The sequence below is a fragment of the Sceloporus occidentalis genome, unplaced genomic scaffold, assembly GCF_023333645.1.
Source record: "Sceloporus occidentalis isolate IW3139 unplaced genomic scaffold, rSceOcc1.0.p SCAF_1, whole genome shotgun sequence".
Taxonomy (NCBI): domain Eukaryota; kingdom Metazoa; phylum Chordata; class Lepidosauria; order Squamata; family Phrynosomatidae; genus Sceloporus; species Sceloporus occidentalis.
In genome coordinates, this window is record NW_028316981.1 from 150,121,448 (window position 1) to 150,140,030 (window position 18,583).

The 18,583-nt window shown below is 39.8% G+C and overlaps 1 protein-coding gene across 1 annotated transcript in view; it reads left to right on the top strand.

Annotated features, from left to right (window-relative positions):
* Positions 1-18,402, top strand: part of SMURF2 (SMAD specific E3 ubiquitin protein ligase 2) — a 134,264-nt gene extending 115,862 nt beyond the window's left edge. The window contains exons 14-19 of the mRNA XM_089476889.1: positions 2,175-2,353; positions 3,970-4,107; positions 4,338-4,458; positions 5,707-5,908; positions 8,057-8,132; positions 13,864-18,402. Coding sequence (XP_089333015.1) covers positions 2,175-2,353; positions 3,970-4,107; positions 4,338-4,458; positions 5,707-5,908; positions 8,057-8,132; positions 13,864-13,963 — 816 coding nt within the window. The 3' untranslated portion in view covers positions 13,964-18,402. The remainder of the gene's footprint in view (positions 1-2,174; positions 2,354-3,969; positions 4,108-4,337; positions 4,459-5,706; positions 5,909-8,056; positions 8,133-13,863) is intronic.
* Positions 18,403-18,583: the final 181 nt, after the last annotated feature.

Genomic DNA, 18,583 nt, shown 5'->3' on the forward strand with positions numbered 1-18,583 from the left:
GTTCCTTTGACACCCCACTTTGTCTCCTTTCAGCCCTATTCTAAGGGCACGAAGGCATTAGTTTCCATGCCTAGCAGGTAGATCAGGCCCTCCATTACTACCTGCTATTAATCCTCAGGAGGTCACACCAGAAACTAAGTTACCTATCCCAAAGAGCACAGGTGCATCAGCATCTCTAGTTATCATAGGTCCTATAACAGAGACCAGCAGAGTGGCCACAAGGAAGCCACCATACACACTTGTTAGGCATTACTAGTTTGACAGCTTGGTTCGAGTGAGGCCGCTGTTGGCAGCAGGGTCTTACAGCAGGTGCTCAAAATTATGTCTCTGAGGGGTCAGCATCACCCATCCTGCTTAGGTTGGCTTTGGTAAATCCCAATCTGCAGGATGTGGGGGGTCTTATCTACTGGGAAAGGGAACATTGGCTCTTACCTGTGATATGCCCATTTCCAGTAGATAAGAGCCCCACATCCTGGCCCACCCTAAGAGGTGCTGGCATAGGGATGATTCATAATATACATAGTTCTGTCCTATGGGGAGCAAGTTAGATTACTCACTGCCTCTCTCTGTCACTGTCTAATTCTGTATAGTCCGATATGCAAATAAATCATTTATGTTTTTTCTGGAGCATTCGGCTGTTGTAGCAACTGGCCTTTTAGGGTTAGCTCCACCCACATGGGGTCATCAGAAGGTCTCTTTTATCTTTCTGCCAATTGGAGTGAGTGGGAGGAGCATAAGCCAAACTACAGTATGTGGGGCTCTTATCTACTGGAAATGGACATATCACAGGTAAAAGCCAATGTCCCTATCTCATTTCCTTTGTGATATTCTACTTTATTTTTAGAACAGATAGACGCTACTTTGGATGTTTTTGTGTACAAAAGTATTAAATAAATAAATGGTATACATTTCTTCCCAGGATCTTGGAACATCTAAAAGGAAGCTAAATAGAAGTTGTTTTGTAACTTATATCTTGACAAGAATACATTCTTCTTTATGCTCCCATGTCATTACACGAACATTTATGATCCTATCAGTTTTAGGAACACTTTCAATTAGGAACACTTAAGGCCAACTTTCCTGCTGTTAGACTCATATTATGTATGGGCAAAGGCCTTTAAAGGCAATTTGGGAAGTGATCCCAGTTGTGTCACTAATGATGAAGCTGTTTCTCATCTGTTCAGTAGGATTTAGTTGGGAGGAGCAGTGTGGACTGAAAAAAGGAAATCAAGCTCGTTAAACATCCCAGCAAATTGGTAGTTGGATGCAGGGGACTTCATAAACAGCAGCAGCTAACCTATATGTTTTGACATTACAAGGAAGAAATTGATTCCTGCTTCAGAAAGGCTGTGGCAGATTGTTTGGTTTCTGTCTGTTTGTTTAGGGCTCTGTAGTCTCCCTCTCCAAATTACCCTGTATTTCCCCAAATCTTGCCCCATGTCACAACACTGTACACAATAATAATAACAGAACAAATATAGGATGGCTAAACAGACTGATAGACAGGGTGTATTTTGAATGAGAGATGGTAAACAGGCTACAAAACAAGACAAAAAACAAGATTGAAGCTGACTTCATTGTAGCAGCTACCAGAACAAAGAAGGTCAGGAAAAGCAAGACCGTTCATGCAAAGACTTCCACAGTATTTACAGGTCTCCTTTGTAAAATGGGCCAAACAAACCTTGGATACGTGGTGTGGAGTATTACGTATACAGTGCGCCCACATCATACACGGCTAGCTGCGCGGGGCGTAAGGGGCGGTGTGTCCCATTTGGATTAATGGGCTTGCATGCCTGTGGTGCACGTGTGCCGCCGAGGCCCCACCGCTGCCGCCACAAGCACGAGCCCCATTACTTTCAATGGTGCTCAAGCATATGCACTTTTTTTACACGGGGGGGGGGGGGGTCTGGAATGGATCACCCGTGTAAAAAAAGGGTGCACTGTATGTATTTAGCTCTTTTACTTTAAGGAAATCATTGATTGGAATTATGTTTATATTTTGATCTTTTCCCTTCATAAATATTATTTTGTGTTGCAAACTGCTTTCTGACTTTTGTGGTGACATTCAAACAATCTAATGTGCATTATAGAATGTGATAGTATTCCTTTATTCAAATATGAATAATTCATACCTTTTGGAATTAAAATTGATATATTTGTTCTTTCAATTCCAGGAACACTTATCCTATTTCCACTTTGTTGGACGGATCATGGGGATGGCTGTTTTTCATGGACATTACATTGACGGGGGCTTCACGTTGCCTTTTTATAAGCAGTTACTGGGAAAGCCAATTACATTGGATGACATGGAATTAGTTGACCCAGATCTTCACAACAGCTTAGTATGGATACTGTATGTACTGAGCCATTCAAAATGATGTTTGTTTTTAGAGTGGTTATATTTTTTTAAACTCTAGTATATTTGCCCTGTAGCAACAGTTTCACCAAAACTGTAGATGATCTAATGATCATTAAAAGCAGGAGCGTCTTTTTCTTAGGGGTCACATATAGAAGCTATATGCCAGAGTTATCCAACACACATTTTTCTTTTCCATTCTCTCTCACACAAGTGCTCTCTCCTTTGGGCCTGCTTACTCTGTTCTTCCACCATAAGCTTGCTTGGCTTCCCTGCTGGGGAAAACTAACCAATCTAAATAATTAATAAAAAGACTGGGAGACACCTTTTAGTCATCTAGTCATTTGGTAACCCCATTGGCTGCTAGCCTTAGAAAATATGAGCCCTGTTGAGGTGATTGAGGGGCAAGTGTATTCTTTGTGCAGGACTGCAGAAGGTGCAAGCTGTTAAACTGAACTTGTAAAGGCTGTGATTGGCCATGGTCTTTTGATGATGATGATGACAATGACAAATAAAAAGGCCAAACAGAATTAATCCAAGAAAGAAGGAAAACAATAAAATAATAATAAAAAAGATAACAGCATCAGGAAATTTGAGGTTGCTATACGCAACTCTTTTATAATAATTATTAGGTATTTATAAATTCCTTCATCTCATTTCATATCAACAGATCAAATCATAGTATCCCAAATATGGCCAGGGCTTTTAAATAATATTGTGGCTAGTAATGTACTATCAAATTGGGTCCATATTCTCTCTGTGTCCATTTGTTTGTCTGTCTGTCTCTCACCTCATTCCCCACCCCACCCCACCCCACCCACAGCATTAGCATTCCAGGCTTAATAATAATATACTTATTTATTTATACCCACTCTTCAGCCAAGGCTATCAGAGCGGCTTACAGTTTGTTAATTAGACATTTCCCTGCCCTCAGGCTTACAGTCTAAAAAAGACAAGACACAAAAGGAGAAGGGAATGACAGTAGGGAAGGGGAAAAGTCCAGCAGATCTGCTCTCCCTCGGAGGCCTGTTGGAGCTGGCTTGCCTTCATCTACCTCAAGATGGTGGATAAAGGGAGGGCTCTTCTTCTTTCAGGCAGGCTGTTTTTCAGATGTTGTCATTACCATGGATGATTGTGCTGGGGTACTTCAGTTGTAATTTGTTTCTGTGCTTTTATGCGGAAAGTTCTTTAGTGCACAATTAGTGCACAATTAGGGAAAGAATTGCATGGATGCCTCATTCCCTACAGCAGTGGTTCCCAACCTGTGGGTCGGGACCCCTTTGGGGGTCAAATGACCCTTTCATGGGGGTCGCCTAAGGCCATTGGAAAACACCTATTTAATTACAGTTATGAAGTAGCAATGAAAATAATTTCATGGGTTTGGGTCACCACAACATGAAGAACTGTATTAAGGGGTCACGGCATTAGGAAGGTTGGGAGCCACTGCCCTACAGAGTGTTGGAAAGTCCATGTTCTATTGGGATTGCCAGTGTATAAAGAGGTAGAAATACATCGGTTAGGTGTGTTATTAGCATATTACAAAATATGTTCTCAAAATATACTTAGACATTTGGAATTTGCTTCATTTACCTCTGTTTTCCTTACTACTTCAGTGAGAATGATATTACAGGAGTCTTGGACCATACGTTTTGTGTGGAACATAATGCTTATGGTGAAATTATACAACATGAACTTAAGCCGAATGGCAAAAGCATTCCTGTCACCGAGGAGAATAAAAAGGAATATGTCAGGTATGTGTATGTGCATAGGTCTTTAAAAAATCTCCTCTCTGTTATTATATCTTGTGTAGCAAGTATTATGGCTTGCTTGAATTAAGAGTGTGGATTTGCTGTATAGATGCTTAGAGTTTTTGGTGGGTGCTTGTGTTTTCTGGTGGGAAAAGATGCAGTTTGGGGATGCATATTGAAGATATTAGGTGTGAGGACAGTTCTTTGCAAACAGAATTTGAACTTTGTTGCAGGCTTTATGTGAACTGGCGATTTTTACGAGGGATTGAAGCTCAGTTTCTGGCGCTGCAGAAGGGATTTAATGAAGTAATCCCACAGCATCTACTGAAGACATTTGATGAGAAAGAGCTCGAGGTCAGTATATGTATGTTATGCTGTGCCATTAAATGTAACAAGAAAAGATAGTTTTCCTAAATTGGATAATATGAAAAGTTAAACTGCTTAATTTCTACAGATAGAGAGGATTTGTAAATGCAATAATTACAAGTGACAACCACATTTAACATACTAAATCAATGAAGTCATCCTGAGGCTGTTTTCTTGAGTGCACCATGCATTTTATCTGCCATTAACTGAGCTTGTTAGTTGCTGTTTTAATTCATTGTTTTAAATGCTATTTTATGGAAAACTTCACCTGTTGCCGTGGCTGTTTCTGTTAAAACATAATTAAGCTACTTGAGTTTCTTTTAGAATTATGTAAACAAAGGGATTTATAATATTGTATTCTATGAAGTTTATCTAGAAAGCTGCAAAAAGCATTCTGTGTATAAGAAAATATGTAGATTATTCTGTCTGAAAGTAGTTTGGAAATCAAAACAAGTGGTCTTGTAATCATATACATGTATTTCATCCAATAAGTAGCCTGAAGCCTCCTGCTGTTAGTCCTATTTGCTGTACACATGGAAACCCTCTTCTTGTAGAGTGCATCCACATCATACTGATGTGACTCAGGGTAGATGCATGCACACATGGCGCACACATTTCTAGGAGAAGACTGTAGAGATCAACAGCAAGCTAGTCCTTGTACCACTTACACTGTTTAGGAGAACAGAATATCAAGGAGGAGAAAATAATCATCCTGAGTAGGAGAACAGAATATCAAGGAGGAGAAAATAATCATCCTGAGACTTGTGCAAGGCAAGAAGGGGCTGCCCAGTGAGAAAGCTGCATAGCTCAGGAGCTTATTCATTACTTTGCCAATTGTTGTTCTGTGCCTTCAGCGTGTTTCTGATTTATGGTGACCCTAAGGCAAACTTATCATGGGAAAGCAGAGTGCGTGTGACTTGCCTAAAGTAATCCATTAGGTTTCCATAGCTGAGTGAGGAGTCCTACCCTGGTCTTCAGAGTCATAGTCTAATGCTCAGACCACTACTCCACAGTGATTCCTATTATTTGCCAATGCTGATGTCAGAATTAAAATTAATTAGTGCAAATAAAATTCTGCTTTGAAAGTTTAGGCTGATGTTCTTATCTTATTGGCCATCACTTCTTACATTCCACTTTTTAAAGAAAGTGTTCTTGGCCATTGAGAGATCATAGTTTCCTGTTTGTAGTTTCCACTGCATATAGACTCTGCTATTGACCTTTGTATATTATGAACAGCTCATCATTTGTGGCCTTGGGAAGATAGATGTAAATGACTGGAAAACCAACACAAGGTTAAAACACTGCACACCAGACAGCAATATTGTGAAGTGGTTCTGGAAAGCCGTGGAGCTCTTTGATGAAGAAAGAAGAGCCCGACTGCTTCAGTTTGTGACTGGGTCATCCAGAGTGCCTCTGCAGGGTTTTAAGGCATTGCAAGGTAACAAAAGCACAAGGTGTAATCTGCCCCAAATTCCATCCCACTGTCACTGTTCATGCATTTTCTGAAATAATCCAACACTTTGTAATATTTCTAGTATAATCAACATGCTTTGCCAAACAAGACTGATTATTTCCTACAGATTCATGGATTTTTATCCACAATCTGAATGGGCGACTGTGTAATCTAGATTGGATTGAGACTGAGCCAGATCTAGAGTAGTCCCATTGCCTACTTAGCCATGACTAAGAATCCATTGGATCTACTGGTTTTGGTCCCTGTTGTTGTTGTTGTTGTTGTTGTGTGCCTTCATGTAATTTCTGACTTAGGATGACCCTAAAGTGAATAGTCATAACTAAGAATCCATAGGATCCATTGTTTTTGGTCTCTAACTGGTTTTATACAGATTCACACATGACCTTTGGTTTTAATTATTGGAAGTATTTAAACTGGTGTTAATTGGTCATCTTTCAACCAACTAAATTTTAAAACATGTTTTAGCTGTTTAAAATTATTTTATCGTTTATGCTATTTTAAATTATTCATCTTGATTTTATTATGCACTGCCCAGAGATCTTAAGATCATTTATTTATTTAAAATATTTATATCCTGCCCTCTAAGTATGACCAAGTCCCAAGCCAAACCAATGTGTATATAGGCTTTTCTTCATTTTTGAATGATACACCAGATTTCTACATGCCTCTGTCAACCATTGGGTGAAGCAGACAGGGCAAAAAGAGCAGCCAGAGGCAGCTCCTGTGGGACTGTGGCAACCAGACACCACGGTCCCGAGAACTGTTGCTGCTGCGGTCTCAAACAGGCTGTGAAAAGGAGTGGTAAGGAACCGCTCCTTTTGCGACTGGGTTTGGGCCTCATTAGGCATTCTTGGTGCAGCCTCCATGTGATCCGGAGGTGTGCATCATGGGCACGCCCTACTCTGTATCGGCCCGACAGCAACACTTTTGGGCTGTCTTGTTTGAGGCCCTAGTTATCATTCTTTATTAGTAATAGGTGCCCTTCCTGTCCTTGGCCCAACTCAAATTTTGCAGCCCCAAAAAAGAATTCACTGTGATTCTCTCCCTCCCTCTCCCTCTCCCTCTCCCTCTCCCCATTTTATATATGTATTACATGATTTCATTTTATTTATATGGGTATAGTGTAGCCCACACACTGTCCCATATCACATAACGTGTTTTACCTTTTTTTTACTGTCTGATTTTAAATTTTCTCCACACGAACCATATCTTCCCATATGAATTTGCATGAGTTCTAAGATCTACAGGGGAGGGATTTCTCTTGGTGCTGCCCCCATCGCAGGCACCCTTGATGAGAACACAGGAGAGAGTGGCTGCTCCCACCCATTGGAAATCCCTTCTGTGTGGTGCTAGGCTACCCCTCCCCACTTGCCTTTTTCGGGCACACAGAGGCCTTCTTGTTTAAGTAGGCTTTTAATGTGTAAGTGAGGGAGCTTTTTACTGGAATTTTTATTGATCTGTTTAAACTTTTACATGTTTTTTAAATGATTGTATACTGTTTTGTGTGGTGATTTTAGTTGTTTTAAAATTTTATTATGAAGGTTATTAAGTTGACTGTCTCTGGAAGCCACCTTAGGCCCCACTCTGGCAGAAAAGTGTCATAGAAATAAAATAAAATAAAATTGAGAAATTTAAGAAATTATGTGGCAGTTTCTATTGAAATGAGGCACTAAAAAAACCCTCTGCATAGAATGCAGGTGGAAGTGGTATGTGTGGTTCCCAATAGTTGTTGTTCTCTGTGTTATGCACCTTCAAGTCGTTTCTGACTTATAGTGACCCTAAGATGAATCTATCATGGGTTTTTCTTGCAAGATTTGTTCAGAGGTGCATCGTAGAAAGTCTCAGATCATCATTTGTCAAAAAGGGGATGACAAGGGAGGATGTCATCTTTGCTGTTGTGCATTACATTCTGTGACCCCCTGTGACCCCCATTCTTTGCTTTTCTAACTAAAAAGATTGCATGTACAGTGCTGTGTAAATTTACAGCGCTTCATAAATAAAGGTTAATAATAATAATAATCATCATCATCATCATCATCTACCTAGTAATTCTGTGATATGTTCTTGGTTTATGCTGTATACTACTGAATTATATTATCTCTGTATTTTTAGGTGCTGCTGGGCCAAGGCTATTTACAATACACCAGATTGATGCTAGCACAAATAACTTGCCAAAAGCTCATACTTGGTGAGTCACATGCGGTGCTGTATTGGTCCTTTTGTACAGTGAGAGTGTGGAATTTGCAGTGAATTAAAGCCATAGTTCATTAATCTTTTTTTTAAAAATAGTAAACTGGGTGCATATTGCCAAAACTAATAATAAAAAAGAACATTTTTTAAAAAGAAAACGTGGTATAATAATGATGCCATAAAATGAAAGATCATGCTTATTGTGAAGTGGAAGACTTTCATGGCCGGCATCCATAGTTTTTTGTGGGTTTTTTGGGCTATGTGGCCATGTTCTAGAAGATGTTCTTCTTGACGTTTTGTCAGCATCTGTGGCTGGCATCTTCAGAGAAACTTTCTCTGAAGATGCCAGCTACAGATACTGGTGAAACGTCAGGAAGAAAATCTTCTAGAACATGGCCACATAGCCCCAAAAACTCACAAAAATCATGCTTATTGGTTTGCAAGTTCCATGTAAATTGGCAACAGCCCCCTCCCTCCAATTCTGTAATTTAACTGGCCAGTTGGTGACACAGATCTCAAACCAGCTTAGTTTATTAACATTTATAATTGCAGGGAGAATTGGACTACATGGTTGTAAGTTGCCTCAGATATACCAACCCAACATTTTTTATTATTAACCTAATCAAATGGCAGATTTTTAACCTGTAGTTAAAATTTTAATTGCTTAAAATACTCGAATAATAAAAGTTTGAAGCCATCATCTTCCACCTGCAACACATCTTTCTTTCTTATTATTATTATTATTATTATTATTATTATTTGTATCCCACCTCTCCCTGTATTGGATCGAGGCGGATAACAACAAACAAAAACAATAAAATCAAACATGACTATCAGTAGATAAAAGCATAACAGGACATATTAGACCCTAGTTCCCTAATCTTCCTCCCACCCTAAAATACCATTAAAAACAATTCCCAATAAAATGCTTAATAAAATAAATCGAGATCAAAGTCCGGTGGGTACAGCTAAACAAATGAAGAGTGAAAATTCTGAGGAGATCAGTTTGGGAAGGCCTGCCGGAAGAGATCTGTTTTTTATTGCCTTCTTAAAGGCCTCCAAAGATGTTAGATGGCGGATCTCATCCAGCAGGTCATTCCAGATTTTTGGAGCAGCAACAGAGAACGTCCTCTGGGAAGTCGTCTTCAATCTAGTTCTCTCTAACTGCAGTAGGTTCTTCTTAGAGGGCCTGAGAGTGAGGGAAGGATTGTATGGGAGGAGGCATTCCCTCAGGTAAGCTGGGCCCAAGCCATGCAGGACTTTATAGGTAATAACCAACACCTTATACTGTGCCCGGAAGCTAATGGGCAGCCAGTATAGGGATTTTAAGATAGGTGTAATAGTATCAAATTTGGAATTCCCTGTCACCAATCTGGCTGCCATATTTTGGACCAATTGCAGCTTCCGAAAGTGGCATGAGGGTTGCCCCATGTAGAGCGCATTGCAGAAATTGAGACGAGAGGTTACCAGTGAATGTACAACCGTTTCTAGGTTTTCCCATTCCAGGAAGGGTCGTAACTGACGAATCAGCCAAAGCTGATAATGGGCGCTCTTCGCTATCGCATCCACCTGGGATGATAGCTGAAGGAGTCCAGGAGCACCCCCAAGCTACGGACACAGTCCTTTAGGGGAAGTGTGACCCTGTCCAGAACTGGAGAGCTTATCACCATACCCGGATTGGGATTGCCTATAACGAGTACCTCAGTTTTATTTGGATTCAAATTAAGTCTATTTTCCTTCATCCAATCCATCACTGACTTCAGGAAGTCATTCAGAGGGGAGATGCCTTCCTTGGTCACTGAAGCAGTCCAAGACAAGGAGAAACAAATTTGGGTGCCATCAGTGTACTGATAACACCCCGCCCCATGTCTCCGGATGATCTTACCAAGCGGCTTCATGTAAATGTTGAATAGCATTGGTGACAGTATCGCGCCTTGAGGGACACCTGATTTGAGCTCCCTCTTGGCCGAACAACTGTTGCCAAGCGACACCATCTGAAACTTGTCCGAGAGATAGGACCGGAACCACTGCAGAGCAGTGCCTCCGATTCCCAATTCCCTCAGGTGCTCCAGAAGGATACCATGGTCTATGGTATCGAAGGCCGCTGAGAGGTCCAAGAGCACCAACAGGGCCACACTTGCCCTGTCGATGCACAGACGGAGATCATCGACCAAGGCGACCATGGCAGTCTCCACTCCATATCCTGACCTGAAGCCAGTTTGAAATGGATCAAGATAATCGGTGTCATCCAAGACTGCTTGGAGTTGGTTAGCAACTGCCCTCTCGATCACCTTGCCCAAAAATGGGCAAGACCGGCCGGTAGTTAGATAGCTCCAGGGGATCAAGGGAAGGCTTTTTAAGAATGGGTTTGACCACAGCTAATTTTAAATTGGCTGGAAAGCAGCTTTCCTTGAGGGAGGCATTAATTATTGATCTTAGTAAACTTATAAGTTGCCTCGTCTCCCTGGATGGCCAGCCATGAGAGGCAGGGGTCGAGAGGGCAAGTGGTCTTTTTAACCTTTTCAAGCAGCTTGTCTACGTCATCAATACTCAAAGACTGAAATTGATCCAAATTAACCTCATTCACAGAGTCATGGACACCTCTCTTGTCGTTTCTGTATTAAAGCTGGCGTCTAAGTCGGCCCTTATCTGAGAGATTTTATCTGCAAAGTAATCATTGAAGGTAATCACAGCAGGTTCAGGGTGGAAGGAGTCTGAGTTAGCTTCGTAGCCACTTTGAACAGCTCTGCTGGACGAGACTTCGCAGACGCAGTAGATGCAGAAAAGAAAGATTTCTTTGCTGCATTTATTGCCACTTGATAGGCTTTAAGAAAAGTCCTATGATGTGTCTTGTTGGATAAGTAATCGAGTCTTTCGCCAGCGGCGCTCTAGTCATTGTGCAGCCTGCTTCATCTTTCTAAGATCTTCAGTATACCATGGATTTCTATTTGAAGCAGGCTGAAAAGGACACTTAGGAGCAATTGTGTCAATAGCCAAGTAGTCACTAAGGCATCGACATGTTACCAGTCATTGCACCCTCTAGAGCTTCCTGGAACCTTTTGGGTTCCATTAGCCTTCAAGGGCGGACCATTCTAATAGGTCCACCACCCCCGCGGGGGGGGGGGGGTTATAGGTAGTGGCCTTCAGTCCGACCTTAACCAGGAAATGATCCGTCCATGTCAAAGGGGAAGTTTGAATTACTTCACCCATGGATGTTTCTGTTCCAAACAAAAAAAATGCATCTAAGGTATGACCGGCGCAGTGCGTGGGTCTGGAGACAATCTGGGATAGGCCTATGTTGGTCATGGCCCGCATGAACTCCCAAGCTGCCCCTGTAAGATCTAAAGAACTGGACTCGAGGGGGATGTTGAAATCTCCCAGAACAAGAAGCCTGGGAGATTCCAACACCAGCTCTGAGACCAGTTGTGTCAGCTCGGCTAGGGAGTCTGTTAAGCAGCGGGGTGGTCGGTATACCAACAGAATCTCCAGACTATAACTTGTCTTCAGGCAAAGGTACATAGCCTCAATGTGGTTTAGTTGTCAGAGAGGTATTCTAGTCAGGGTAATAATTAACATGTTCATATTTTGGTAAGCATCTTTTTAGTATTTTTGTGGGTTTTTCAGGCTGTGTGGCTGTGTTCTGGAAGAATTTAACCCTGACGTAGCCCAAAAATCCACAAAATACTATGGATGCCATCCGTGAAAGCCTTTGCCTTCACATATTTTTAGTAGGTTTTTTAGAGTTTGGCCATAATGAGCCATCATCTTACTGTTTTTACATATTTTATCTTTATACCATTTTATATAAAATGTCACAGATATGGCATTGAAAAAGTTTGTTGATAACTGTATAACTATGCCAATGTTTTAATTTCTCCCCCCCCCCCCTAAATCTTGAAAAGGTTTTGAGGAATGAGGAAGTGGTATCCGACTGTTGACTGAGTCAATGTTTTATAATACTTGACTATGCCAATGTCTTATAATAATGTGTGAATTTTGTGATGCTATGGGGGATGGAACTGTGGGCATTCTCCCCTCCTATTTGGATATATAGAGGATCTACATCTCCGTTGGAGTAGAAAGTATATATATTTGTACTACGGCAGTACACCTGATGTTACATGTTTTGTAATTTTGCTATATTTTGGTGCTGGCAATGCGCCGTAATAATAAATTCATTCATTCGTAGGTTTTTGTATCAGCTTCTTTAAGGCAACATGTAACCCAAGCTGCATTTGTAAACACTTTGTTGAAGCCATTGAGTATAGTCCTTCTAACTGATGGTTGGACATTTTGGCTCTGTTTTGTTTATTGAGCCTATCGGGTCTATTTGTATCCCACCTTTCTCACATGACGGGGACTCAAAACCCATTACAATCAAATAGTACAAATGCAATTAACACACAAAATTAATAATATATACACTATTGAGTTACAGAATTAAAAAAAATACCAATATGAGAACACAGCAGTTGAGGTTGTAATTTGACATCACCCGGAGGGCCATTTGTTCCTAATCCCTACCCTGTGGCTTTTGTCTATTATGGTCTGCTCTTACCCAATCAGGTGGCTATTCCTCATTTTCAGGCTAAATTTCTCAGTAAGGGGAGGTTCTTGCCTGACAAAAGGATGGTGGTTTACATGGCCTTAGCTCTGATGAGCCTATGAATTGCCTTGATGAAATAACATGGCCTACTCTCTTAGATCAGTGCATCTCAAACTATCTGATGGTGGGCAACATTTTCCTCCAAGTGTGCCATGGGCTGGTAATGCATCTACAGTATACCTGTTGGCTGCAATTGTTTGTCTTTCCTAGAAACTTACCAGGGACCAGCAGCCACTGGTTCAGGAACCAGCACCATCCATGGCCACTTCATTGAGTAGCAGTGTCTTAGAGAACTTAAAGTGGAGGCTTCTTTGAGGCTCATTGTGTGACCTGAAGAAACCACTGTGAAGATAATGGAATACGTGTTACTGAATTCCCAGGGCACATGTTACATGTCTCTTGTGCAATATTGCATTTTTAGTGTAAGCCCTGCTGCTGTTTACTAGGTAGTCTAATTAACCCCTTTGATATTTAACATGTGTTTTCTGTTTTTTTTTTTTATTTTACCCCTGAGCTGCCTGATTTATTACTATTTTTTTATGTTGTGGTTCTTGAAAGTGTAAATTACCTTTCATGTGCTTAGCATTTTCTGGCTAATATTCTATATCAGGTTTGCATAATGTGAATTTCCCCATGAAGAGTTACGCATAAGTAGTGCTGTTCAGCCTTTGTGCACCAAATACTCAACTGAGTGCACAAACAAATCCATGTCTATCCATGTGCGACATGCATCCCCACACAGATCTGTTTCTGCAACCTTAAACTGAATGCAGGCATTAAGTATTGGACAAAAATGTCCAACTGCTTCCACAGGTGAATTTATACATGGGTGAGTCACCAGTAGGATTTTGGCCAATGCCTCCTTATTCAGGTACTGAGATCTAAACCTGTTTCTTGGTATATTCTGCTGAAAAGTTATGGGGGATTGCATTCCTGTTACTGTAGCAGATCTCTGAAGATACATACTTTATGACCCCATTTTACTAACATTAGTTTTGTAGAGGCATATGTTGTATTAGAACTGTATTATACTGTGTTATCCCTTACTGATTTTATTGTCATGAAGGGTGTGTCTTGTGTTATAGGCTGAAAGCCTATTCAAGCTTTTTATCTTTATTTACAGCTTCAATCGAATAGACATTCCTCCATATGAAAGCTATGAGAAACTCTATGAAAAGCTGCTAACCGCCATTGAAGAAACATGTGGGTTTGCTGTGGAATGAACATTTGCAGACTTACTTGGGATTGTATTTACACTCCGTCAAGCAGAAAATCCTTCTTTCAGCCATGACACAGTTAATGCTTGAAATATAGGAAAATTTCTCCCCCTTTTTTCTACTTTAGGACAGTATGAGGGAAAGGACAATTTTTGGAATTCTTCATTCAACAAAATGTCCTGTGGCTCCTGCCAAGGAATCATTCAGCTGCTATTAAAAACTAGTATCTTGAACATAACGGAATGCTGACTTTTTCTTCATTTCAACAGTTAAGCAGTATTCTTCTCTTTAAAAGACGACTACTATTTTTGTAAAAAATGATCTGATCTATTTGCCTACCTGATTTTTATTCTCACAGGTCCAAGATACAGTCGGTACAAGTCATGTTCCAGCCTATTTACATAAATATGTGATACTGAACAGCACCTATACCTGCTATTTTTTTAAATAAAATATTTTGATTATTCTAATTTTTACATAAAATTGGCTAAATAAATGATAAACCTTTTAAATTAAGGCCACTTAACATATAAACTATGTTTTCTTATAATGGATAATTTTATTCTGTTATGGTTTCATTTTCAGTGTTTCTTCTATAAGATTTTTTATATCTCTCAAGCATGAATTACAGGTTTTGGGTCCTGTTTTTCTCTTGTCATATTTCTTCAGCAGAGTCCTAATCTGAGTTAACTTGCACTGCATTTGGTACAGTACTTTATGGTAAATGTGGGAAGCCCTTTTTTTAAAGGAAAATGTTGTAGGCATTTAGCATTTTTAAAAGGAACATTTTTGTAAAAAAGTGAATACTTGAGTTTTTTTTAATTTGCTTTCCATTTTAAATGGAACTGCTGCATTTTTTTTAAAAATCCTAAATGTATGTTGATGATATCAACAGCCTTCTGCCAGGTCATCAGTTCATCATTTAAAATGTTCTGTGGATGTCAAATCAACCAAAGTTCTTTGTTCACATGCAGCCACTCTACACTCCATATTACTGAATAATCTTACCAGGTTAAAATGTCTTTCTGTCTAACTGTTCATGATGTATGGGTTCATGTTAGCTACAGTTAAGGAAAAATGGTGATGCAATGGACTCAAAGAAATGTATGCGATATTCAAATACAGTGTGATGAACTCTGATTTAAAAAACTGGTTAGGACACATAATGGAAGTTGTTAGCAAAATGATTAAATACTGAGGGCATATTCATAATCAGCTCTAAATGACAGTTATGTGAGGAATTTTATCTCAAGTCACTATATAAATGTGTTGGGCTTGTGTCTTGGGGATACATCACGTATTAAGCTCTCCTTGCAAATTTGTGTGTGTGTGTGTCAGCACTGTAACAAGCGTAGCTTCTTTTGCACAATTTATTGCTCTGCAGGTGTACACTCAGGTTGATGCTAATATTTCTTCATAGTTTTGTATACCTGACAAGTACAAAACAAGTAGAGCTTACATGTGTGACCTAAGAGCTAAATTGTATGTTAGTCTTACTTAGAGCAGACATACGTAAAATGATAGGACTTGTAATAATGAACATATCCCATTTATTCAGTGGTGCTACTAACAGGTAGGGCTAATATTGGATTTCACCTGAGGGCTTGCTGAACAGTGTTGAAAACTTTGTGAGCAGTCAATGCAGTCCACCTTCCACTAGGAAGCAAGAAACACCAAGCATTGCAACATGGACTATAGTAACTCAATGTAAGTAGACACCACTACTGCAACAGATGAGTAATTAAGACTTCTATGTATATTGAGATAGATTGGAAGCTACTAGCACAGCCTCACTGTTCTTATACACTTTATCTGGCATTAGACTTTACCCTCCTTAACTTGTCTTAAATGTGGAGGAAAGAAAGCAAGTAGAGCAAAGGATATCCAAAAGACAGTGTCTTGTTTTTTCTGCCATGACCCTAGTGCTAATTCTGGAGGCCAGCAAGTGATATGGCAACCATCAATATCATTGAAGGTATAGCTTCACAAGATGCTGAATTTTGGAGTACATGAAGATGAATAGCAGTTTTCATTTGTAACATTAGCTGTGACGTGAAGTCTGAAACCCTTGCTTCTCTGTAGAAGGTGATAAGGTGTGAGAACCTATACTGGATTATGAAACAACTACACAAATTAGACAAGTGTAGCAAACCAGATGGTGGCAACTGTTAGTCTATTTATGAGCGCATTGCTGGACAATTTCTGGTAGAGCAGACTTCAGTTTCTTTTCACCAAGGCCTACATCATACTAAACAAGGGTGGGGAAATGGAGGCTCTATTGGCTCTCAAAGATGTTTTTTACAGCCTCAAGGGCCACTCACCTCTAAAATTTGTTTGGGGAAATGTTTCTGATTTTTAAAAAAATCACAATGCCCCTAGCATCCTCTGGCTACTTCCAGTCCGTTTACTACTTTAAAAAGGTGCTCTCCTAGGTGTACAAGTTGGGTGGGATCAAAACACTTAGCAAATGTGTGCCCACATCCTTAGAGACAAAAAATATTTTTAAAAAAACCCAGATGAAGGGATATATGGCCCTGCAAGGTGCAATGGAAGGGTGAGACACCCAGACTTTGGGTATTGCCCCCCCTGCTGAAAACACACCTGTCCAGGTATTCTTGATGAAATAGATCTGTGACTATTTTGGAGCACAAACCTAGCCCACTTGGGAGTCTGCAGTGTTCCTAGGCTGTCAGATGTCCCTTCTTTCAGAGTAACTGGGATAATCTACTTCACTTGTTCTTTCAGGTATCCAGAATAGCTTTGCCTCAGTTTCTCACTTCCATTCTGTTGAATGAAAAAACTGGTGGAATAACATCTCTTGGTGTAAGACATGTGTGGGCAACATGAGGCCCTCCAAATGTTGTTGGAATGCCATTCCTTTCATCTCTAGCCATTGGTCATGCTTGCTAGGACACACAAGAATTGTTATCAAACATTTGAAAAGCCACAAGTTGTCTACTCCTGTGAAGATTTCCAGTGTAAATTATTCTTCAGATGTTTCACAACCTGTCAATTTTGTGTGGTACACAGCTGGTTGTAGGGCTTCTTAGGAAACCAGGATTTATACAAAATCTGGTTTGCTGTTTAATCTGTAAGGAAGAAGAGTCAGACATGTTCTTCCTTCCCTGCAGCATTTTTACTTGATTCAAGATAGCCTTAGCCTTACCATCCTTTAAGGATGCATCCATTTTCCCTCAGATTATTCTGAATGTTAAAAGTCTTCATTGATGGCTGGCTCTTCTGCTCATAACAGGGTGCAGCCTAATGATTCCAGGAGGGTGAATGAGAACTAAAATAGTGTGTTGATAGGCTTCAATGAAGAGTTCATTTCAAATGGTCTGAGGAAGGCAAACTGCCTCCAGTCCAATACCAACGTTGAGGATAAGCATGACCATATTGTGAACTTGCTTGAATTATCTTGTGTCCAGAGAGCCTGCTATCATTACAGGGCTAACTTTACAAATCTATTTCTCACTATAAGGCAAAATAAGTATATTGCTTGGATTTACACTGAGCAAAGTGATGCAAATTAAATATCTTGTCTTCTGAGTGCCTTTTTATCTGCATTACCATTAAAAGCTTTAAAGGACACAACCTAGCGGAAGCTTCTCTGGACCCATCAGCTGTAGTGATAAACCCAATATTGTGTTGAACCTTTGGATTTTCACCCCAGATTTAAATGTGAATATTTATTTCCAACATGTCCTTCTTCCTACCCAGTTTCTTCATTCATTCTTAGTTTTGCATTAAATGGTTAAGACAGACATCACCTCACATTTCCATTCTTCATTCCATTAATGAATGTGTTAATATCAATAGTGACTATTTTGGTAGGGTTCCATTATACTCAGCTGTGTTTCAAATTTAATTTCTAGGTGTAAAGTTTTGTAATGGTGCTTTGTACAGTATGTATTCTAATTTTTTTGCACATAGGTTCAGTTTCCCTAAACTGATTTTATTTTTACCAAAATTTTATGTTTTACTAAAGTCCAGAGCACACAGAAATCTTTGTGGTTGTTCTACAACACTACGTCTGTTAAACCTTTGGTGCATTTAAACTGGCTGCAGTAATGGAAGTAAGAGCTTTGCTCCTATATTGTACATCTTAATGTAGCATGACCCTGTTGCTTCAGACTTTAAACTGCTCTACCTAATTAACAGGTGCAATTTGTACTTAATACACTCTATTTGTAGATTTCTGACTTTGCCAAATTTTAAGAGCTCTGTCTGTAGCTAAAACTAGTCTATACCTGGTATGGTTTTCCCTCTTCCACAGACTGACAGGTGTTTGGGTTTTTTTAGTTGCATTTCTATTGTATTTATTGCAGAGTGTTTTTAGTATTGATATTCCTTGTATTTTCACCAAGCTGATACATGAGCTTTAACAATACATCTGTATAAAATGTGTTTTTTTAAACTATGTACTCATGCAGAAGTCAAGCAATAAAATTTATATGCTGTTTGCACTGCCACAGCATCAATGGTTTTAAAAAAATGTTGGTTTTGCATTTACTTGGTGTTTAAGTAAAAGGAATGAGAGGTTGTAGTTACCATAAATAGTCATTTTGGGATGGTAGGAAGAGCAATCAACCGCAGTTGGGTGACTCCTTATGGGCCAACCCAACT